Here is a 25,939-nt window from a genome sequence, read left to right on the forward strand (position 1 = left end):
TTTCCTAGGTCTCTCTTATCTGACTCACTCAGTTCACTTCATGAGCGCTCTCTCCTAACGAGCAGACCATCAGACTTAGGTGTGCCAAGCAAGGGAGACGCACAAAAATGCGAGACACTGTGGGTCCCCCCGAGGAGGAACGAACACCGCTCTAGTAGTGAGTCAGCGGCAGAGCTGGGGCCTGATGTATAAACGTTGTGTACACACAAAATGGGCATGGAAATGTGCGTACGCAATTTTCAACGTGCATATCGGGATTTATAATAAATAAACTAGACGTAAATATGTGTGCATCGTATGGACACTCTAGACCATGCGTACGCACTCTTTTACTGGAGGAAAGAAAGAGTCTGCAAGAATTGAGTAATAAATGCAAATGTTTGATGGGCTATGTGTTAAGTATGATATTCTTGCTCACGTTCATGTCACTTGCACTTAAAAAAAATCTGTTAAATGTTGTTGGAGCTTTAATCAGAAAATTCTTAATAAATATTACTAAAGCAAGATGCATTCCCGTTTTAAGAATTTAGAAAAATGGATGGTTTATTCAAACACTTTAACTTTTTAAATTAATGTATCTTATTAGATTCAGTAACAATAAATTAAATGCAAATAACAAGCACGCAAAACAAAGAAATACAATAGATGCACCATTGTTTGAAACCCAGAGTCATGCATGTCAGGTGGTTCAACAAACAAGACTTCTGTATAGGATGCACCTGTGTTTTCTTCTTTATAATAAGGAAGCTGTCACATTACACGGTCTATAAAACACGCACGAAGATGAAGAGCAAGTCAAATAGTCTTTAACAAATCCACAGAAGGGTAATTCACAGAAGGCAGGCAGAAGACACACGTAGGGGCAACATTCACAATACCGGACAAAGGAGAACTGAATAGGCTAGAACTAAAGAAGGGTTGCTAAAGATGGACTGACAGGTGAGGAAGATTAACAAGACACAGGTGAACTAACTAATCAAAGAGAGACAAACTGGGTCAAACTGAGCACATGGGGAATGGAAATAACAAAACTTCCATGGGTGTGACAGTTTGTTACCCTCCCGGAAGGCATGGCCTCGCACCGCAGTAAAAAAGGGAGGGACGGAGGGGGACTTAGGAGGAGGACAAAAAGGAGTGGAGAAGGGATGGTAACAGGTGATGGCAAAGGGCTGGAAGGAAGGCAGGTGGACAACCCAGGAGGAGGTTTGGGCAGAGGATGGACTCCCGGGACGAGAGTCCAGGATGGAGACAGGAGGTGCCAGGACGGAGACAGAAGGAGCCAAGGTGTATCAGACGGAGGGAGGAGCCAGGGAGAGGACATGAGGGACTTGGAGCAGGAGGAGCCAGGCGGAACCCAGGCTGCAACCATGAAGGCGACCCATGGTGGAGCCGAAGGAGGGAGGAGCCATGGTGGAGGAAGGGCTGACGACTCCAGGGGGCTGACCGACGGCGGTGGAGCAGGTGGAGGTGGAGCCTAAGGCGGAGATGGAGAGCCGATGAGCCAGGGCGACGGGGAGGATCCGGAAGGCCACAGAGCCGGAGGACAGAGGGACGAGGTGTAGCCAGAGGAGTGGAGACCCGAGGTGGTGGATGGTCAACGACTGACCAAGGCAGAGCCGGAGGAATGAGGGAGCCCCACGGAGCTGGTGGTCTGATGGGCCACAGCAAAGAGGAAGGAGCTAGGGGCCATGGTGGAGCCGCTGGGTCGAAGGGCCGAGGCGGAGTCCGGGACTCAGAGGCTGGAGGCGGAGACAAGGGATCCGCCAGCCACGATGCCGATGGAGACTGGCAGACCTGCGGTGATCCCACCGCACAGATGTTGGGCTGAGGGTGAGCAGAGGGGCTGCCAGGAGACAGTGGTGGCGGAGCTGAAGCCGCAGGGAAGATAGGAGGAGGCAGGAGATGGAGGGTGGGAATTTGTGAGTATCAGGGCTTTCTGGGATGTTGTGTGCTGCCCACACACACCAGATCGCAACACCGGGAGTCCAGCAGACAGGAGAATGATCGCCATCAACGAGACGGGGCAGACAGACAGTTCAATACGGGCAGGCAGTTCATGGCAGCGACAGTTCAGGCACAACATCAATGGTCGTGACGGGAAAGACAGGTAATTCACGACAGGCTGACAGTTCAGGACAGATGGGGAGTTCATAAATGGCCTCCATGGCCGTAACAGGACAGGCAGATGATGACGGAAGACTGGGTACATCAGAAAAAAAGTCTATTAAAAGTCTCCATCAGTGGTGGGCTCCAGTTTATGCTCCGCGCTGCGGGGTAATGGTCGGCTGGGCTCTGGCTGTGTTCTGGATCGGGGGTAGATGCTCTCCAGACACCAGATGATTGCCTCCCTCCAGCACAGTCCAGTGGTGTCTGGGAGGTCGATGGGGCAATGGTAATTAGCCCCGATCCAGAACAGTGAGTTCAGCGTTGCGTCGTCGAATGCCGTTATAACGGCGAGTTGGCTGAACTCAACCGCATAGTCCAAGAAGGGCAGGTCTTTACGGGCTAATGCGGTGAATCTGGCAGCGAGTTCCATAACAAAAAACAAACGAAACACTTTCCAAAATTAAAAAACAAACGGGGGGGAAAAAGCGCAGCTTACTCTTTTCACTTTTTCGGGTCTGGTATTCTGTCACGTAACGTGGTCTATAAAACATGCACGAAGATGAAGAGCAAGTCAAATAGTCTTTAATAAATCCACAGAAGGGTAATTCACAGAAGGCAGACAGGAGACTGCAGTATTCACAATACCAGACAAAGGAAAACTGAACAGGCTAGAACTAAAGTAGGGTTGCTAACGAGGGACTGACAGGTGAGGAAGATTAACAAAACACAGGTGAACTAACTAATGAAAGAGAGACAGAAATTGGGTCAAACTGAGCACATGGGGAATGAAAACAACAAACGTTCATGGGTGTGACAGAAGCATCAATTAGACTACTGAGAAGTGCACATGCAGAACCAAAATGGGAGTTAACCAATAAGTTCACATTTTCAAACTCCAGCTGGTGTTTCTCAACCATTTTTAAATAGACTTACTGAAGGCCCATACACACGGAGATGCGTTTAGCTGTATATATAAAAATTTTGTATCGGATCTGGCGGTTTGGGAGCCTGAAACCGTTATTTTTTTTAAACCGGGTCCCAGAGTGGATAAATCTGAACATGACACCTTTGCGTTTTTGTGTGTATGGCCAATCCGTATATTTTGTGAAACGACAATGTCATCATTCATTCATTCATTACATTTATATATATATTACATCACCCCACGTCTCAACTCTAGTCAGACACCGCTACATCACGTAACAGCAACAACAACAACAATGGTGAACTACATGCTTGTGTTTGTGTTACAGAACCTACTGAGCCTATTAGCTTTACTAACTTTACTATCTTTTCTTGTTGTTGTGTTGGGTTTGTATACAGCGCACAAGGTTTATGCGCATGCTCCCAGTCTTCTTCTCCGTTTTTAGTGTATCTCTGTGGCAGAATTACAGTGCCACATACTGGTCTGGCATGTATACTACATCGTTTTAAGTCTGTTTCAGTGGTTTCGTGTGTAGTGAGATACTTCTTGAGATGACGCCGCGTTTACAGAAGAACAAGGCAAAAATAAGATAGGATAGGGAAAGGTCTGGCTTTGTGTGGAGCCCTAAAATCATGAAGGCCCAGCCCAAAACCAAGCCCCCAGTGGATTAGAGCAAATCGACTAAAGCAATGAAAAATGCTGTTTATATGTGGGGATCAAAAGTGGTACTACTAATGATATAGTTTTGTATGATTACAGTATTGGTTTAAAAATGTTTGTTATACTCATCAAATTGAAGTGTTTATTTTGTATTACAGAGAGCTAGCTCAAGTGTTCAGTTCAGATGAATAGTACCTTGCTTAATATGTTTAATATGCTTATATGGACTCTTGGTCAAATGCTTAGTCCTTATGAAGCATATAGAAACAGTCTGTTATGGTTATGTCATTTTACGTGGACCATGTATTAAATTGATTCCAGTAATATGTTTTAAGAATGTACTGTATAAAAAATGAAAGTATAAAGAAAGAGCCAAAACAAGGGTTTGGTTATGCAGAAAACACTGTTTATTGATTTTACTGGATCACATGTAAAGACTTCAAGAAGTATTATTGCTGAATAGAGATATTCATGAAGTTACAAGATTTTGTGATTAAATGACTGTAATAAAGTCATTACTAGAGTGGCTCAACTTTGAAAAACAACGCAACTTCGACCACCTCATTATTTCTGTGGCATAGATTTCACTAGCTGCAGTACTGCCAAATGGACAGTGGGCGTGCTACAATTGCAATAGTCATCCATCAAAACTTTGCTAGCGAGACAATGGTTTGCTTTATCCAGCACCTATAGTCCGCAGCACACCGCCATTGTGGAGAGTATCACGATGTATGCGCTTGCTTCCGGTTCATGTAAGCAATGCACTTTTAAATCAGATGTTTGACTCCTACTTAAGACAATTAGTCCAAATGCTTACAGGCAATAGTTATTTTACATTGTTTAGTAACTATCCTGGAGCGTCAATTAGCATCCAACTTTACGTAATAAATAATTATGAACTGGGTAGTTACCCACCTACAAACATTTACCATTGGGCCTATCCCAATACCAACACTTGTGGTCTTGGACACTGGAGAGTGCATGCATGCAACAGGAAGGAAGTGTGCCAAAGCTCTGTGACCCAGTGTTTAAAATACACTTAAATCCATGCTATCTTTAATAGCACTTTGGGATAGTATTTGAGGTGAGAAGTGTATCCATTGATTCATTCATCATGTTCTGGTACTCATGTGGCCCGAAAGTGCAAGATATTATGAAGTTTCCAGTATCAGTTAAATTAATTAGATATTACATATAATATAGTAGTAAATGTAAAGTGTTGCTCAGTGTATCGGTGCAGAGATGAGAATGTTTATGTTTATTTTGCTACACAGACCACAAGTGTAGCAAATTTTCTGCACTTTGAGTTTGAGCTTTTTCAGTATCTTAAAGCTTCAATGGGTGTAAGAAACATCAAGGCAAAAAAAACAAAAAAAACAAAAAAAAAACAAAAAAAAAAAAAAAAAAAAATATATATATATAGTTCTGCATTATCTGTTTATTTATTTTAATGTTTTATTATTATTATTATTTTAAATGTATTACATATTACAGTGATTACTGTTGTAATTATATTATTTATTTTTTTGTATTTGCTCTGTGAGTTGTCAATAAATAAATCATTTAACCAAAAATAAATTAAAAAAATGAATGAATAAATAATACCCCAAGTGTGGGTATTGGGAGAGGACCATGGTCTTCTTTACAGTGGTCATCTGGGTGAGCGTTACGTTGCGTATTTAATATTCATTGCCCAAGCCTTTACCATAGTAGGTTTCGTCCTTTCACTTCCTGTAAGTTCGGAGTGCTACTCCACCCCCTGAGCGTCAGTTGTGTGTTGAAGATAATAATAGAAACAGGGTAGGGTCCAACAGACAAACGCGCTTCAGCCGAGTGCGATTTCGCAATTTAATGACATAAACAGGAACGACAGGACTGAGGAAACGCGTTTGATGTCTCGCGGTGAAACGGCTTGACACGACGCACGCGGAGTTTAGCGATCGACAGAACTGCGCTACTTCAGAAACTATACATGCGCTCAAATAACTTGCGCTTCAGGACATCGATGCATTTTCGAGAGTGTAATATCGTTTCTTCGAGTCGTGACGAGCGTGTGCGTGATCAGTCCTTGATCTATGCAGTTATTCAATTCTTGCCGTTTTTTTCCCGTCCAGACCTATATGCTGCTAAGCGGATTTTAAAATGTTCTTCTAAAAATGAAACGATAAGCGCCTTTATCGTAGGTTGTCGGTGCTGATGACATCTCATCATTTATTTGTTGGTTTGGTGCCACTAGTAGAGCTACCAGGAATGGCAGCTATGAAGTGTGCCGGTTGAGAAGCTGTACTGTTGGGGTTGGGGTCCTTTACCAAACTGGTGAAAAAATGAATTCAGATCCGGAGGCCATTTCTCTTAACATACCCTCTCTTGACCAACTCCTAGACATGATGGGAGGGAGTAATGGAGAATCCAGTGGCAGCGTGAACCCTGGTGCTGGGGCCTTCTGGCAGGACCCCTCCAGCTGTAAGAGCGCCAACCCTGGGGTGATCAGTTTGCCCTCAGACAGTGGTACCTTGTTGACCACGGGTAAATGTAAGAGCCGAGCCGTACAAGTGGCCTACGTGAGGAACTCTGAGACGAGCCAATCTCTCAGCCCAGAGAACATGGCTTTACAGTGTCTGAAGGATGCTTGTGACATTGTGGGGTTTAAACTAGATATAGTCCCCTTTGGGAAGCTGGACTTTGGTGAAACATCAGTTCTTGATCACTTTTACAATGCTGGTAAGTTAAGTCTACTGACAGACGTTTTGGGGAATGCCCTGCAAATAAATGTGAATGTCATTTGCTGAGTGGGCATAAATATTGCTGTGAACAGTTTGTTGACAACCCACATGCTTGGTGGTCTTTAGCGTGTTTGGTCTGCCTGGTTTCTTTCTGTTTGGTTTCTTACCTTTATCCAGGAAAGTTCTCCGAATGAAATGATGGTATCACTCTCTCTCCCACATGCACACAACCCAGGGTGAAGTGCAGTGTCTTCACTCTCATTTCCATGAGAAATGACTGGCATTTAAACTTGAATGGAAATGAAGTTTTGCGCAATAGCTTGAAAATAAATGTTTGAACTGCAGAGAGGCACATTCTTGTTCAAATGTTTAAATATGTCACTTTCACAATAATCAGAGCTGCATGCATTTCCTTAGAAATTGTAATCCCTTGCCTAAGTCAAGCGGAACTAATGAAAGTAAAACCAATAGGGCTGAACCTTGTGGTTTTCCTTCATCCCAAAACACTAAATAACAACACAATTCCTTTACCTGAACCTCTGTTTTTTTTATTATGCATTGCAAAACTCTCCTCATCTGTGAGATCACTGCATTCATTGACAAAATGCTGAATTTAAAGTAGTTTGATTTAATCATTTTGCAAATGTTGCAGGTATATGCAGCAAGTTAGAAACCCTAAAAATAACCAAATAACACCCATAACTGTAGAATAAGTGGAATGATAGTATTGAGGTAAAATAAAGTGATATGAAATTGATTAATCATTCATTAATTCATAATTCATTCACCATGTCATTTAAAACCTGCATGACGTTCTTCCTTCTGTGAAATGCATGATAAAATATGTTGACAAATCTTCTTTTCTATACAAAGACAATATGTTCAAGTAAAGTTCTGAAAGGACAGAAGTGCACCATAAAAGATGTCCATACAACTCCAAGTCTTCTGTGGTCATACAACAGCGATTGTGTGAGATTCAGTGGTTCACAAGGGTGAAATCCAGATAATAAACCAACCAGGCTAGCAAATTGCACACTTAAGTAGTGGCAGATTTATGTTTTATACAGTGTTTGACATTGTTTTGAGATTATGAGCTGATCATTTTTGTATACGTCTTATTTGTTATTAATTTGTATTTTATATGCTTCATTATATCAGCCTTATTTTGGCCGTCAACCACCCTGCTGTTTAGATTCTAGTGTTAGACATTGGTAAAACCTAACTTAAGTGTTAAATTGAATGAGTTACACATTTAAAAAATACTCTGGTTTTTTTTGTACAGGACTGACGTATAGAATTGTTTGTATGAAATCCTCAAGTTAAAACAGACATGCTGAAAATTCAGGCTGTAAACATAAATGTATTATCATTTGCATATTTTTTGGTCTATAGATACATCTCTTTATTATTATTTTACGCATTTGGCTGTTTTGATGAGTGCATACAGTACATAATTTGAGCCTGCATGTTTTATCTATAGATCAAAGGTAGCATGTTTTACATACTTGTAGCATTTTAAAAAGGCTTAAACGTGTTTTAACTGTGGATGCGTAGGAGGGTAATTGTACTTCTGAACTGTGGGAGTTTTTGAAGGAATAATGGTTTGTAGTGGAGCACAATCTTATCAAAGGTTTTTTTTTTTTTTTTGCGTTTGATTACAAGAAAGTCTGCAATGCTCTTGCATATTATGGTTATCTCTGCAAGGGCTGGTCATCAGATAGAAGTCTCCTTTTTTTCTTTTTCTTTTTTTTTGAGAAAAGTTGTGCAGTGATAGACTTAAGTCTGATTTTGTGCTAGCTGAACAATTTGTGTTGTGTAATACCATCAACAGAGTATCTGAGGTCACAGGCTGCATACGAATAGTGGTATAAAAAAGGAGTACTATGTTCAAATTCATAATATTCTTAAAACCACAGTCCAATAACAACATGATGAATGTAGTTCATCCAGGTTATATTTATACTGTTTAGTACATAAATTGTATTAGTTATTCAGAAGTACCTACTCAATGTACAGTATGCTGTTTACCTGGGTATCGAACGTTCAGCCAAAGAAACGTTGAAATCTTTTTCTGCAAATTTCCATTCAACAAAAATGACTGAAAAATGTTAGTTTTTCATGTGAAAATTAGACATGGACTAGTACCTTACAGGTGAGCATTTCATTATCGCCTAATGTAAAAAAATAGTCAGCTATAGGTAGGCCTTAACAATTTGCTGGATTAATTACACTATAGGAACTATATAAAAGGTAGCATAACAGGAGCAACCTGTTCATCCAAACAGTCAAAGGGGAGTATATCTGTAAACTAGTTATTGGAAATGTGTTATCGAGATGCTTATTTTGTTTCAGGTGTCCTTCTCATTTCTTGTACTCTGATGAACTCAGTAAGTAGCACATTCCTTTTACATTAGATGAGGCCCCGCTAGCTCGTGCTGAATGGTTTTCAGTTCATATCCTTGTTCAGCCGTCTAAAAACATATGAGAGCTGTAATTACTCACTCTAAACGAATGACTAAGATTTCATAGTAGTTTTTCACATTTACTGTTGTAATAAAAATATCAGAAATATTCAAAACCAATACAGCGGATAGATTTTTAGACTAAATGACCAATGGTATGTGAGCATTGGTTGGAAAATAACACCCACCGAGAGCCAAATGCGTGTGAATTTCCCATGATGCATATTTGGAAAAGATATTACAAGAACAACAGCAGATAGTAACGGTTCATTGGTATGTGGTTTCCAGCAGCATAGCAGTCAGCCTAGAGATTCATGAGAGTTTTGGACAAGTTACAATTTCTTAATTACTTTCTGTAAATTCTAGTGGAATGCTGATCACATCTCTCAGCCTGTAAGTGCATTACTTCACAGACATCCTTTGTTTTTCAACATGAGGGATGAGTCGAAATGATTGACTGTGGTAATCAACAAGAAGTTACAGATGTTCACCACAAATTTTGTTTTGAACCACATTCCTTTAATGGCATTTTATAGGATGAGTAATTATCAAAAATGAAAGAGTTGTTCTTTGAATTGCTTGGTACTTGGTCCGTTTCTAAAAGCAAATCTTTTTGTTTTTAACTATAACAATAGTTTTGCTACCCAATCTCATGAACGGGCGTATAAATAGTACACCAAATAAAAACGAAAACTCATGGTATTGATACGCAAAAATGGAATTTGGCGTGTATATGCTACGCGATGAGTAGGATTACGTGTAGATGCGTATCATATGTACGCGAAAACTGTGTATCATATGCACGCCAACAAATTTTGTATCATATGCACGCGAAAACTGCGTATTATATGCACGCCAAACACGTGCGTGTCATATATACGCCAAAGTCCATTTTTCTGTATCAATACCACGAGTTTTCGTTTTTATTTGGCGTACTATTTATACGCATTTTCATGAAACCATATTGATACGCAAAAATGGACTTTGGCGTGTATATGCTACGCGATGAGTAGGATTACGGGTAGATGCGTATCATATGTACGCGAAAACTGTGTGTCATATGCACGCCAACAAATTTTGTATCATATGCACGCGAAAACTGCGTATTATATGCACGCCAAACACGTGCGTGTCATATATACGCCAAAGTCCATTTTTCTGTATCAATACCACGAGTTTTCGTTTTTATTTGGCGTACTATTTATACGCATTTTCATGAAACCGGGCTCCTCGGCCATAAACTTGGTTTGGGTGGAAACCTCCATTGAAAGGAAACATTTATTTTGTAAAGCCCTAATGTGCATGTGCATCCACCATGAAATGTTCATAACAATGTGACTTATTCATAAAATGGACACTCTGTTCTGCAAGAAGAGCCCCCTACAAAGCTATGTAATAGGCAGAATATCACTATTGCCTTTGTTGCAACATATTTAACTTGTACAACTGTTTTTGTTACAGGAGCATCCAGTGTGATTGTAGGACATCCACTTGACACAGTCAAGGTATCGAGACAAATCCTTGTTTTGTGATTCATTTTGTACAAATCCTATAGGCTATTATATATTTATTATATATTCAAATATTATAAAATTATGTAGTTCATATTATATATCTATTTTTACATACAAAGGTAGTCGGTATTACTTTCTAAGTTACTTATGTTTTCCCACTGGTATAAAATCATTGGTTAGGAATGAGGTGTCAGTCCAGGCAATAATGAAAAAATTCCTTTATGCTCTTTTACAGACTCGTTTACACGCTGGCAAAGGATACAGGAACACTCTCCACTGTGTTGTAACAATCTATAAAAAGGAAAATGTAAGGCTCAATGACTTCTTCTTCATAATTGAATTAAAAATTTATACGCATTTTCATGAAACCAGGCTCTAGTTTTGATAGTTTCTTACTATCTTTGATTTTTTTATTTACTTCTATGAATACAGTTATACATATACATATTTTACACATTTATATTAATCATTAATGAACTTTATCAATGTTTTTATTCTGTATCATTAACTTTTTTTTTTTAAGTTTTAATATTCCTGATAAACGACAGTGGACGCAGTAGCATTTCGTTCTACTGTTCCGATGCTTCCTGCCATGTTTGCATAGCTTGTCACTTTGTTTCTGATGTGCATGGCCCCAAACTTCTTCCAGCTATATTTATGAATACTTTCTGTTTTCCAAATGAAATTACATCATCAGGATGGGGGGTATTTTGGCTGGAGAATCACCTTAATAGCCTCTCCTGAACTTGGGGAAACTTTTTATTGTTGAGCTATTGTATTGTTCTGGCAATCCTTAAAGGGATACTCCACCCCAAAATGAAAATTTTGTCATTAATCACTTACCCCCATGTCGTTCCAAACCCGTAAAAGCTTCGTTCATCTTCGGAACACAATTTAAGATATTTTGGATGAAAACCGGGAGGCTTGTGACGGAGTCCATGCCTGTACAGTTTTTCTCTATTGCTATCACAAAGTTTATGAAACAGTCCAGGTCAAAATCAAATATTTTAGTCAAAAACATATTCTCTTTCAGTATACAACATAAACTGAGGGGTGCCGATATACAGTGATATTTTCATTTCGCTATACATTTACAGTATATGAAAAGAGAAGAAAAGTTCAAATACCAAAGAATTGAATGTCAACTTGATATGCAACACAAAACAGGATACTGTAAGTTACATTACATTAAAAAATAAATTGCATTGCAATATTGTAAATAGTGGTCGACCGATATATCGGCCGATATTTGGCATTTTTCAAATATCGGCATTGGCCGATAAGTTTTTCCGGTTTGGCCGACATTTATTTTGACGGCGCTGAGAGCGGCAGCGACTGAGCACACAGTGCTCACATTCTCCCTCTTGTTCGCCGTTGTCGTTAACAGTTAACAATTATTAGTAATATAAAAGCAAACATTATAATACTGTCTCGTTTTCCGTCAGCATTCAGCAAATACGCATTTAAATCATTTGAACAAATCTTTGAATGTCTATTAATGAACATTTAATTTCACAAACCTTGCAGACTTAGTCGAATCTAGATGAGATCTTGTGAAGTGTGCGTTTGTATCCTGCATGATCGCATGTTCTCTACGTGACGGTTGGTCCGTGTGTATTGAATGCTGACAGGAGGAGAGTTCAGCTTCACTGGAGATGCGTGATCGACAAACTTTAAACTCGTGATTTCAAATTATGCTGCGACCCATTTGCCCACTGCCATATTCATGTCATTTTCACTGTGTGCTGTATGTAAAATGACTGTTACCTTGACTTTATTTGAAAAAATATGATTCCCAATGCACACAAACTTCCCAGATTACTTAGTGCCCTGTTGGTTACAATATTGATGTTTTATTAAATATTTATTTATTTGTGAAAATTACATTGTCATCTAAAGTAAATATTAAAAATAAAATTATATCGGCTTTATATCGGCAATCGGCCACCATGCTCTCCAAGATATCGGCTATCGGCATGGCTGTCAAAAAACCCATATCGGTCGACCACTAATTGTAAATGGCCTTATTTGCCATACCTATAGGTAGTCGTCTCTCAGTTCCTCAAAATACAGTACATGTAAGAAGTACTTGGCTACAAATCAATTTGACATTTACGAGTTTGAGGGTGTACAACATGCTACAGTATTTACAGTACATAGAATAGAAATGTTCTCTCATCTAAAGTATTGCTACTACTGTACTTATACTGTATGTGTAAGTAGTATAAAAACCCTGTAGGCGAACTTCCTTCATGGTCATTCCATGCACAAGAAAATGTGTCTTTGTTTCGAGAACTAAATGAATGGTTTGGGAAATTGGGCAAAATGAATCCGTTATAGTGTGTTAGCAATCAAGAAAAAACTGTAATATGAAATATGAGCCTTATATGCATTCATTGTAGACACTTCTGTACACGGGAGAAGAACATGGATTATCATATGTTTACTTGAAATTTCTTTAAAGAGAAATATTATTTTTACCCAAAATAGGATGGAATGAGCATTACTGAGCGTTAAACACATTTATACTCGTAGCCAGAAGAAAACTCCACATATGGATCACAAAAGTAATAGAACTTCCAGGAAATTCCTAATATGGATAAAGGCATCCAGCTATCGCTGTACCTAATAAAAGGAAGATAGAAACATTTAGACAACATATAGTTTGTTCTTCAAGCCATATTGGGTGTTTTCATAATAATGGAGTGTATTTATAATGCATTGCTAATCTAAATATCCTTTATAACATTATAGAATATATTTTCTGCCTCATTCTGTGATAAGGAAGCTACATCACAAAATGAAGTTTTTTCAAATGTTCGACTTGTGTTGTGGAATAAAACCATGTTATTAAATGTTCTCTTTTGTTAGACAACAGGCTTATAAATGCTTCTCATTACAAATTTGGAAAGATGCGTTGCTTCTGTTGAGTTGTTATAAGCAACTCAAACTAACAGTGCTTGCAGAGATGGAGCAGCATTTACCACTGACTCTGTGCATATATTTTTTTAATTAAAAATCACAACCTTTGCCATTTCAGTAAGCGCATTAATCCAAATCATGATTTCCATTTTATTCTGATTAATCGTGTAGCCCTCTTCCAGCTTTCAGTACACTTCCAACATATTGAATGGTCCACACTTGCTTCCCTCACAGCGTCATTTCTATCTTTGGATACTCTATTGCATTCAGTAATTATATTGTGCAGCCAGTCCAGCCAATACAGTCTGGCATGTCAGCATGGTGGATTTCTGCCTGTCTGCAAGCAACATCGATCCTCTTTGTTTAAACAAACTCACAATAATACTCAGAAAACCTAACACTCAAACTCAACTAAGCCTCATTCGAAGCTGTACTTAAAATGTACTTTTAAGTTTTAGTTTCATTAATGAAAATCAAGGCTTGATTTCAGTTAATTAAAAGTTTTGCAATCTTGCTAATAAATACTCATTGCTTGTTGTCTGTATTTTGGCTATATGGTAATTAGTTACGTAGCAACATGATTAGAGGATCTTGTATGCATTCAAATCAAGCATTTTTTCAGCTTCCTGTCATTGTAGGAATGTGCAAAAGCTACAAATGTTCATAATCGACAAGTCAGTCTATAGAAACCTCTGTATAATATGGCTGTAGCATGTCCACTAGACCCCAATCAGAGGCATTTCTTTGCAGTAAATTCATACCAAGACCTTCAAGAGGGTAACTAGCAGATATTCAAATAATAAACAGACTGCACAAAACTGTCTGTGCTTATAAGAAAGGGTCCGGCACAAAATCACATTCACTAAAGTTGTGTATCTCAGTTGTTTGAGAATTGTAAGCTTGCCATTAAAATACTGAACTCACTAATCATTTGTTGGATGACTACTAGCTCATCCCAGCCTCGCATGACATTTCCCATTGATATGATTTGTGCACTTTGTGTGACTGAATAAAGTAATGTCTGTACACGTGCAGAACTGTGACCGATTTATGTGGGAGAATTCGAAACTACATTTGCATGTGTGAAGTCTAAAACAGATTTCCTTTTGTGAATTGGAATGCTAGATCTTGTATTCACAACTGGAAATGATCATCGTTGTCACATTGACAGGTTCCAAACCTGTATGACTTTCTTTTTCCATGGAACATTAAAATAAATAAAATTATATCGGCTTTATATCGGCAATCGGCCACCATGCTCTCCAAGATATCGGCATCGGCATTGGCTGTCAAAAAACCCATATCGGTCGACCACTAATTGTAAATGGCCTTATTTGCCATACCTATAGGTAGTCGTCTCTCAGTTCCTCAAAATACAGTACATGTAAGAAGTACTTGGCTACAAATCAATTTGACATTTACGAGTTTGAGGGTGTACAACATGCTACAGTATTTACAGTACATAGAATAGAAATGTTCTCTCATCTAAAGTATTGCTACTACTGTACTTATACTGTATGTGTAAGTAGTATAAAAACCCTGTAGGCGAACTTCCTTCATGGTCATTCCATGCACAAGAAAATGTGTCTTTGTTTCGAGAACTAAATGAATGGTTTGGGAAATTGGGCAAAATGAATCCGTTATAGTGTGTTAGCAATCAAGAAAAAACTGTAATATGAAATATGAGCCTTATATGCATTCATTGTAGACACTTCTGTACACGGGAGAAGAACATGGATTATCATATGTTTACTTGAAATTTCTTTAAAGAGAAATATTATTTTTACCCAAAATAGGATGGAATGAGCATTACTGAGCGTTAAACACATTTATACTCGTAGCCAGAAGAAAACTCCACATATGGATCACAAAAGTAATAGAACTTCCAGGAAATTCCTAATATGGATAAAGGCATCCAGCTATCGCTGTACCTAATAAAAGGAAGATAGAAACATTTAGACAACATATAGTTTGTTCTTCAAGCCATATTGGGTGTTTTCATAATAATGGAGTGTATTTATAATGCATTGCTAATCTAAATATCCTTTATAACATTATAGAATATATTTTCTGCCTCATTCTGTGATAAGGAAGCTACATCACAAAATGAAGTTTTTTCAAATGTTCGACTTGTGTTGTGGAATAAAACCATGTTATTAAATGTTCTCTTTTGTTAGACAACAGGCTTATAAATGCTTCTCATTACAAATTTGGAAAGATGCGTTGCTTCTGTTGAGTTGTTATAAGCAACTCAAACTAACAGTGCTTGCAGAGATGGAGCAGCATTTACCACTGACTCTGTGCATATATTTTTTTAATTAAAAATCACAACCTTTGCCATTTCAGTAAGCGCATTAATCCAAATCATGATTTCCATTTTATTCTGATTAATCGTGTAGCCCTCTTCCAGCTTTCAGTACACTTCCAACATATTGAATGGTCCACACTTGCTTCCCTCACAGCGTCATTTCTATCTTTGGATACTCTATTGCATTCAGTAATTATATTGTGCAGCCAGTCCAGCCAATACAGTCTGGCATGTCAGCATGGTGGATTTCTGCCTGTCTGCAAGCAACATCGATCCTCTTTGTTTAAACAAACTCACAATAATACTCAGAAAACCTAACACTCAAACTCAACTAAGCCTCATTCGAAGCTGTACTTAAAATGTACTTTTAAGTTTTAGTTTCATTAATGAAAATCAAGGCTTGATTTCAGTTAATTAAAAGTTTTGCAATCTTGCTAATAAATACTCATTGCTTGTTGTCTGTATTTTGGCTATATGGTAATTAGTTACGTAGCAACATGATTAGAGGATCTTGTATGCATTCAAATCAAGCATTTTTTCAGCTTCCTGTCATTGTAGGAATGTGCAAAAGCTACAAATGTTCATAATCGACAAGTCAGTCTATAGAAACCTCTGTATAATATGGCTGTAGCATGTCCACTAGACCCCAATCAGAGGCATTTCTTTGCAGTAAATTCATACCAAGACCTTCAAGAGGGTAACTAGCAGATATTCAAATAATAAACAGACTGCACAAAACTGTCTGTGCTTATAAGAAAGGGTCCGGCACAAAATCACATTCACTAAAGTTGTGTATCTCAGTTGTTTGAGAATTGTAAGCTTGCCATTAAAATACTGAACTCACTAATCATTTGTTGGATGACTACTAGCTCATCCCAGCCTCGCATGACATTTCCCATTGATATGATTTGTGCACTTTGTGTGACTGAATAAAGTAATGTCTGTACACGTGCAGAACTGTGACCGATTTATGTGGGAGAATTCGAAACTACATTTGCATGTGTGAAGTCTAAAACAGATTTCCTTTTGTGAATTGGAATGCTAGATCTTGTATTCACAACTGGAAATGATCATCGTTGTCACATTGACAGGTTCCAAACCTGTATGACTTTCTTTTTCCATGGAACATAAACAGCAATATTCCGTACAGCAGATGATAGTGAAACACAACCTTGAAAGCCTTTGCACCTGTTTTCCATAATTTGCAAATGGATGATGGCCTAATGTTGTCTTACCTATTTTCTGTGGCATGGAAGAAAGTCATACAGGATTTGAATGACATGTGGGTGAGTAAATGATGACAGAATTTATCTTAAAATTGCATACAAAATATGGAAGAAGCCAAAACCAAACAAATATACAACCCATGACCTGACAAAATCTTGTCAGTTGTTTTTGTTATACCAGTGGCTGCATATAATTCAATACATTTGCATCACTTTTACACAACCTGTATGATTATTTAAATGTCGTATTTAACAAATGAACTAATTTGCATTAAGGAGCCCTCGAAATATGTGACCCTGGAGCACAAAAGCAGTCTTAAGTCGCTGGGGTATATAGCCAACAATACATTGTATGGATCAAAATTATAGATTTTTCTTTTATGCCAAAAGTCATTAGGATATTAAGTAAAGATCATGTTCCATGAAGATATTTTGTACATTTCCTACTGTAAATATATCAAAACTTTTTTATTAGTAATATGCATTGCTCCATTTGGACAACTTTAAAGATGATTTTCTCAATATTTTGATTTTTTTTGCGCCCTCAGATTCCAGATTTTCAAATAGTTGTGTCTCGGCCAAATATTGTACCATCATAACAAACCATACATCAGTGGAAAGCTTATTTATTCAGCTTTCAGATGATGTATACATCTCAATTTTGAGAAATTGACCCTTATGACTGGCTTTGTGGTCCAGGGTCACATATGAATCATTAGCATTACATTAGTTGACTGTAAGCTCTGTTGTACACATCACCTTATTATGAAATGCAGCATTGAAAAACTGTATAACTTCAGATAAAAACATTCATGATGTTCTGCTGAAATCCACTGGTATCCATCTTGAGATGATCGACATTGTCTGATAACTAACACATCGATTAACAGAAGCATCACCTTCACTTTGTTCATTTGAAAGTCTTTTGCCAGCTCTGTCAATGGATTGTAAACAATTCTATTTAAAAAAAAATTAATATTAAAGTATTTTAGTAAATATAGTGTACAATAGTTTTTCATTCATTTGTAATATGTTGTAATATATTGACATTATATCTGCCTTAGGCCAGCCTGCTCTCTAAGTGTCAACATTCGCATTGGCCACTGAAAAACCCATATTGGTCAACCACTACTTCCAGTGGTACGACTCTGGTAATGTCTATTGTTGGCTGTCCAAAAGTATTATGCACTATTTCAGAGGCGATATATACAGATCACCTTGTGGATATCTACACTAGTCAACATTTGAAGTGGATCAAAACCTTTCATCAAAGTTATTCTATAACCTAACACCAAAATGTGTTCTTGTCTTAGGACAACTTTGAACTTTTTTGATCCACTTCAAATGTTGACTACTATAGCTACTGTAACTTTACTATAGCTACTGACACTTTACACTTCTCCATTCTGATTTATTGCTCGGATCAGTTTTTCCCCATACACTGCTAACGTTATTTTTTTTAAATTCGGCCAGTATCAGATTCAATAAAGCAATAAGCCATTACACTTTACAATCATTACACTTTATTTGCTCTGTTTTATTTTGTGAAACCTAACTACGTATATGGAATAACCGTTTTATAAAAGCAGTAAGCCCCGTGAAGCCGTGGTTTACAGTGAATTTATAACAGCTAAGGGGGTTTTAGGCACAACGCGACAACGCCACTTAGCTGTTATAAATTCACTGTAAACCACAGCTTCACGGGGCTTATTGCTTTTATAAAACGGTTATTCCATATACGTAGTTAGGTTTCACAGAATAAAACAGAGCAAATAAAGTGTAATATTAATAAAAACAGTATTCTTCAGCCAAACAATGTAGTTCCTCAGAATCAGTTGTGGTTCCAACAAAGTGGTTGCCGAGCAACACAAAGTAAACAAAGGTGTGTGTTTGTAGAGTAATTTACAACAGCTTCGAACGCGGCTCAACCAATCAGAATCAAGGACCGGAACACTCCGTTCTGTAAGTGTGAACTACTCACGGTCCTGAACTGACTCGCATACGCGAAAACAATAACAAAGACGGCACACTGTCATACGGAAGTAAACATAGCAGTCACTGAAGTCAGTGTTTACGTTAATTTATAAGATGATGTGACGTGGAATCCAGCGAATTTGTGCACAGGTGATGAGGAGGACGAAGACAGGATAATAATATTTAAATATTTACAAAATAATTCCTCAAGTTATGCTAGTATAGCCGTCTCAACGTAATACCTGCTGTATACATCTCGCTGTCCCTTTACTGTCTAGCAGCTGTTATGACCAAAGAGCAGGTTAAGATATATTTGAAAGATCATTTTGTTTCCCCAGTAGACCCAAATTGTCTTCATATCCTTTGTTTTGATTTGTGTGTAAATCGATTTTTCTCATGTATTTGTGATGTAACTATAAAGCATGGAGAATGAAGAAGTTCCAACAAATCCTTTCACTGTTTCACTAGAAGACACCAAGACTCTGGTTGTTCGTACATTCTACATGTCCTTCTGCTAAGGAATGCATGTTGCTTTGTTCGTTTTCTCTATCATGTCTGTTTCCTTTGGGTTAACTGAAACAACAGCTCTGGCACAAATGCATGCAAACAGAGGAACTGACTTCCTGCTGATATTTAAATGTGGCGTGTAGGGTGTTGAACTCAGCTGTAGGGACAGGCCTGATAGAAAATAACCCCCACACTGTGTCTGTCTGTCAGGTCTGGGTAAAAGTGTTTCAAAATAAGTGAGCACTCTCTGTCTCTGTTCACAGATATTGCAGTGGTTGAAATGACGGATGCATTTCGGCAGCCCTCTCTCTTCTATCACTTGGGTGTGAGAGAGAGTTTCAGCATGGTCAACAACATCATTCTTCACTGTGATCTCAACTCAGACTCGCTGCACTCTCTTCAGGTCAGAAAGTCCTTTGTCTCAGTGTCACCCGAGTCAAGAATCAAATTAGTAGGGTTGCAAAAAGGTGGAAAATTTCCAGTAAATTTCGGAAACATTCCAAAAATTTTTGGGAATATTCCAGGTATTTTTGGAAAGTTACCGGAAATTTTCCAACCCTTTGCAACCCTACAAATTAGTCAAATTTAAACTGAAAGGGTCATTTTTTTTTCAGCATCTTGCTTTTCATAATGTTCCAGTCTGAAGTTTAGAGACCAAAAATATTAGAGGTTGCCACGCTATTTTTTCCCCATATCATACAATATCAAAATCTGTCACTGTATCCATTTACCAAAAATGGTTGATATTGAATGTCCATTATGTGGATATGTGTAGTATGAGAAAAAAAAAAAGATAGAAGATGAACAAATAGCTTTGGTGTTGGAGTTGGCAGCCATTATAGACAAACCTAATGCATCCAGGCTGATAAATGTTGGCAAATCCCAAAAAAAAAAAATAAAATCTTTGATAGGATGTTGGTGAAGGTCCATTTCTTGCTTCTCAAAATCAATGTAAGCAAGTGAATCATGGTGTGTTGCACATACATTTATTGTAATATACATTTACATTGGGCTAGTAGGAGAAACGCTGAATGTTGTAAGCATAACGATGCTCACAAATTTATTGGATGGACTCAAATTATTAATACAACCCACATTATTTGCAGTGCATCACTTCCAACAGTTTCATCACAATGGTATACTTTAGGTTTTTATTACCACAGTGAATTTACATTTACATTTACATTTAGTCATTTAGCAGATGCTTTTATCCAAAGCGACTTACAATTGGGGGATACATAAAGCGATTCTTCTTAAAGAGGCAAACAGACACAGGAAGTGGTTGTAATACCAAGTTCTTAGACATTGTTCAAATAAGTACAAGCTAGAAAGAGAAGGAATAAATAACGAGAGAGAATTTATTTATTTATTTATTTATTTTTTATGTTGATGAAGTCAAGTAGCTTCGAAAGAGATGGGTTTTCAGCTGTCGCTTGAAAATTGTCAGGGATTCAGCATTCCGGATAGGGGTGGGAAGATCGTTCCACCAGCCAGGAGTGGTGAACAAGAATGTTTTGATACTTCTGCCTCAGTGAGGGGACAGAAGGAGAAGATGGGCAGAAGAAGGCAGGTTTTATTGTCATGGAGATCCTTCCTGGCAAGGTCACACACCTCTAGTATTACTTTACATTGGAAGTATGCCAGGTGAGTGGGGAGTAAATTGCATAATATGAGATATATTTAGATGAGTTCTTTAAGGCAGTGATTTTATTACTAGGCAGAATTTAGTGGAGGGTGGTGCTTGGCAAACACACACGCACACAGATGTAAATGAAGTGCATTGCATAGGAATTGAAGTTTCAGGAAACACTCTACAATATGCATCGATAACGTTTTTACCAGTAGCATGCTACATTGTTGAAGAATCGTGATGTTATTACAGTGAATGTTTAATTCACCGTGTCCAGTTTATCTTAAATAAAAAGCAGCTACAAACGGAGTTGCAGAACAGGCATTCATTTGAAAACATCTCTTAAGGATGTCAGCCAAACAAGGGCTTGTTGTTTTTCCCTGCAAATTAAACTGGTATAGGAGAAATTATTTTAAAAAATCAAAAATGATGCAGTGCTTTAAAAGTTCAATGAAACAACCCGGCAAGAAAAAGGTATTGAAAGTAATAGTGATCACGTTTGATTTATTGTTGTAAATGGAAATGGATGGCCAAGTTGAGCAAAAGGCACCTTGCATACTCAACAGAAACAGAATAGAGAACTAAAACCAGTATAGTGTTCTGAACATGGTCACACACACGGTTATTCAAAATCTTCAGACACAGTATGTTCTTTAGGATGTTTGTGATAGAATTCAGTCCTAAAAAAAAGAACTGGTCGTTTATACCACCTGAATTCATTTGCGTCTGCTGTTCGTCTCATACAGGAGGTGATATGTCAGAAGAATATGGTAAGTCTTAATCTTTAATTCCTCTCTGCCGCATGTTCATTTGCTGTCATTTTCTGTTTGAAAGAAGAAAGTCTTTGTTTGCCTCATTTCGTAAGTTTTGATTGCAAACCTGAAAACGTGGAAAAAGGAAACTTAATTTTTATGTTTGGTTATATAATGTTATAGGAGATAAGCAATTTGACAGACGTGATTGGTGTTTGTGACTTTTGCAAAAAGCTTTGTTGTAGGATTTTATAATTAATTAGGTACAAAAATTGTTTTAGCCAACAAAATAATTAGGGGCATGATAACTCGTAGAGTTAACTTCAGGAGATTTGTGAGATATGAAATACAATGATATACTGTAGGAGGCCAAGAAAAAAGAGATTTTTTTTTTCCCTCCTGCTGTCCACAACCCAGAAAATACTTTTGACCCATTTTTGGGGCATGAAATACCTACTTACTATTGATTTATTCATCAGTGTTCATTTTCACTGTGGATATTTGCTCTTCTTCCAGACATGTGCCGCTAACTACACGTTCATCCCATACATGGTGACGCCTCAGAATAAGGTGTATTGCTGTGAGAGCAGTCTGATGAAGGGTTTGAGTGAACTGATGCAGCCCAGCTTTGAGGCCCTGCTGGGGCCCATCTGTATGCCACTGCTGGACAGACTCACTCAACTGCTCACCAGCTGCAAGACCAACACCTGGTGGGAACTCACTACCTCCTTTATCTCCTCGCTTCTCATTGTCATCTCACAGCTAACTGAAAGTCATTTATAGCAGTAATACAACAGCCATGATATGGTTTAAAATTTTGGTCATATCGCCCACCCTTAAGTATTATTTGTATATTGTTTTTCACATTGTTTCAGTTCCAGTTCATATAAATATGTGACCCTGGAGCACAAAAGCAGTCTTAAGTCGCTGGGGTATATTTGTAGCAATAGCCAACAATACATTGTATGGGTCAAAATTATCGATTTTTCTTTTCTGCCAAAAATCATTGGGATATTAAGTAAAGATCATGTTCCATGAAGATATTTTGTAAATTTTCTACCGTAAATATATCAAAACTTAATTTTTGATTAGTAATATGCATTGCTAAGAACTTAATTTGAACAACTTTAAAGGCCATTTTCTCAATATTTAGATTTTTTTGCACCCTCAGATTCCAGATTTTCAAATAGTTGTATCTCAGCCAAATATTGCCCTATCATAACAAACCATACATCAATGGAAAGGTTATTTATTCAGTTTTCAGATGATGTATACATCTCAATTTTGAGAAATTGACCCTTATGACTGGTTTTGTGCTCCAGAGTCACAAATACTGTTAATGGTTCTAATACCTATAATGACATATAGTCCACACTGAACAGTTGAGAGGTCAGCAATAAAATCGCATACATTTTGGTGATGATATCAACACTCAACCAGTTGAAATTTGCTTTATTGTAAATATTAGTTCATGTAAGTATTATTATCAGGTAAAAGTTGCATAATAGCTTTCAAGTGAAGTTTGTAAATTATTTCTGCAGCTCTAAAAGTATATAGCAATGCCAATGTCATGGTTTTGATTCCCATGGGATGCATAAACTGAGAAGATGTATAGCTTAAATGCTGTGTAAGTGGCTTTGGATAAAAGCGCCTACCAAATGCATAAATGTAAATGCAATCTAGGGTTCCGGTTTTAATTTAGAACATTTTTTTCAGTGTTTAATACCAGACTTTACAATAAAGTTTAGGTATCTACCAACTATTCAGCATTGACAAAATGACAAACCCAGTCACACACTGGACAAGAAGCACCACAGTGCAGGACAACCCAAAGATTTCATATTGGACATGGAGCGTGTCTTTCTGCACTCGTGTCCTCAAGTTCAGGACACCAGTCCTCGACAGTGAATCTAATCACCATACAGGCAATAATTAATTTAACAATAAATGATCAAAGTGGCATCAATGAATGTTTGGTGTTTGAAAAAGCAGTGCAAATGGAAAGTATGAGCTGTGTTATGATATTTGTCTATATGAAGCATATATTTTATTCAAACCACATATTAATAAAAAATATTTTTTTAATTTAATGGAAAACTATGTGAGCGGTGCTCTGTGGCTTCACTGGCTTGGCAAGATTTTGAATAGAGCTGTAAGTGCTGTCACATTGTAGGAGCATGGCCCACATTTGCTGACTATAACTATACTGTTAATAATAATGCTATGAAATTAATGTTTTCAAAATAGTTTGAATATTGAAATATACAAAGTCACTGTCTTATTAAGATGGTCTTTGAGGCATTCATTTAACCAATTCATTCAATCGTCTGATTTATTCAGGAGCAAGTATTTATGAATGGCTCATTGAATTGATTTGTTCATAAACGCTGATGTATTCAGGAACGAAACACCACTCTGTTTTGCTTGGGGTCGCACAACCATTCTGTGATTGCTTTGTTTGGAACTCTTTTTGTTGGCGAAATAAAGCGAAAAGAGACATTATTAAAAGTACTGTGCTTTTGTGTGCTTAACTATGTCATAGAAATGTAAGACAAACTTATACAGGGGCATTTTTGCCCCTATGTATTGAAATTTAGGGTCATTATATACTGAATATACTGGTAGCCATCAGTGGAGATATCAGTGCATAAACTGCCCATACTAATCAACCTTGGGGCTGAAATGTTGTTCCTAAAATTGTTTGCTTAGTGTGAGTGTATGATAATAACTTCTGTGAATTTGCCATGTGTATTTCCATTCTTGCATAGTTCAGTAACTTTTCTTTTTGTCTCTTTTGTGTGCTTGTTTAGCCAGTACTTCCGTGAGACGGTTCTGAATGAGATCCGTAAAGCGCGAGAGCTTTACACCGGAGCAGAGCTAGCGGCTGAGCTCAGACGGATCCAGCAGCGGCTCGATAACGTGGAGTGTCTTTCAGCTGATGTCGTCATCAACCTCCTTCTGTCATACAGAGATATTCAGGTGACTGCATCACATAAACTTTTGGCTGTTATTCACAGTGACTGCAAAATATTATTCATCACAATTCTGTTTAACTTTAAAGGTTTTCTTTATGCAAAACGTGCATGCACTGGTGAAACGAGTGAAGGGAGAATGTTATTGGTTGATTTAGGCCACACGTTAACTGGATGTGCCAGGTTCAAGACAAGTTAAAGTTGATGTTTGTAATTTTTCAAATCTTGCAGTACTGCTCATTATGTGGACACAGCCATAAGCCAATTCATAGGTTGATCCTGCTGAAAAGCAGAATCAGTTATTTTTGCGCTTTCTGTTTTCTCACTTCGCCTGGATGCTCTGTCACATGCTGTTTTATTTCTCCAAAAAGTATTTTCTTGTGTCTCAGTCTGTAAAACAAACCAAAATTGTGTGTACAGTAATGCTCTTACAATGGAAGTCTATGGGGCAAGACATTGTGCTGTGACAAACACCTAAATGAACACAGTTTTGTAAATATTATTCAAGTGTCTAACGAGTGCAGTGTGTCCACATTTTGCCTACAAATGACACCGTGACACTTTGTGTGAATTATGGGAGTAACTTCTGTTAAACTGTAAACATTCAGCAACTTCCATTAAACTTGTTAGGTTCAGTCTTTTCACTCCTCAACCGTTAAAAACTTAAAAGTCTAAAAAAATACTTTCAGAAGGCTATGAATAACCCCAAAAGCTCAAATAAACGAGTCTTTCAGTAGCGATATAATGGATGTTAAATATTATATGCACGTTTATGTAAAATGCATGTTGTGTTAATCCAAACTTTATCATTAACTGTAACTGATGGATATTTCAAAATGTTTCCTAGCTTTAGAATTATTCCAGTAAATGCTTCTGATAGGGATTAAAAGTAAAAAATAAGAGGAGAGCAGGCCACAACTGCACAGTGTCTGCTGTTTTTTTCTTCTTAGAAATACATCGAAATGCAAAGAAAAAAGAAAAGAATCAGAAGGACCAGAACACAACTGATCTTACTGAAAAGAGATGCTGTCAAAGATTTTGTCACTGCATTCAGTGTCACATTAAAATACTAAGTGTTTTTTTATTGTCCTGATGTTAAATAATAGAGCAAATGGTGTTCTTATTTGTGACCCTGGACCACAAAACCAGTCACAAGGGTCAATTTTTCGAAATTGAGATGTATACATTATCTGAAAGCTGAATAAATAAGCTTCCATTGATGTATGGTTTGTTAGGATAGGACAATATTTGGTCGAGA

The 25,939-nt window shown here is 37.7% G+C and overlaps 1 protein-coding gene and 1 long non-coding RNA gene across 4 annotated transcripts in view; both read left to right on the plus strand.

Moving 5' to 3' along the window:
• Positions 1-5,455: 5,455 nt before the first annotated feature.
• Positions 5,456-25,939, plus strand: part of LOC107660504 (mitogen-activated protein kinase kinase kinase 5-like) — a 61,041-nt gene continuing 40,557 nt past the window's right edge. For 2 of the 3 annotated variants that reach the window (XM_016449818.1, XM_016449819.1), the window contains exons 1-5: positions 5,456-6,412; positions 19,591-19,730; positions 21,704-21,727; positions 22,226-22,419; positions 24,520-24,688. In XM_016449818.1, the coding sequence (XP_016305304.1) occupies positions 6,016-6,412; positions 19,591-19,730; positions 21,704-21,727; positions 22,226-22,419; positions 24,520-24,688 (924 nt within the window). In that variant the 5' untranslated portion in view covers positions 5,456-6,015. The remainder of the gene's footprint in view (positions 6,413-19,590; positions 19,731-21,703; positions 21,728-22,225; positions 22,420-24,519; positions 24,689-25,939) is intronic. The other variant, XM_016449820.1, reaches the window with a different exon arrangement.
• On the plus strand, positions 10,064-10,684 carry LOC107660533 (uncharacterized). Its single transcript, XR_001631009.1, has 2 exons — positions 10,064-10,381; positions 10,626-10,684. It is a non-coding gene; the product is annotated as an uncharacterized LOC107660533 (long non-coding RNA).

This window comes from Sinocyclocheilus anshuiensis, unplaced genomic scaffold, assembly GCF_001515605.1.
Source record: "Sinocyclocheilus anshuiensis isolate Anshui unplaced genomic scaffold, SAMN03320099.WGS_v1.1 scaffold659, whole genome shotgun sequence".
Classification (NCBI taxonomy): domain Eukaryota; kingdom Metazoa; phylum Chordata; class Actinopteri; order Cypriniformes; family Cyprinidae; genus Sinocyclocheilus; species Sinocyclocheilus anshuiensis.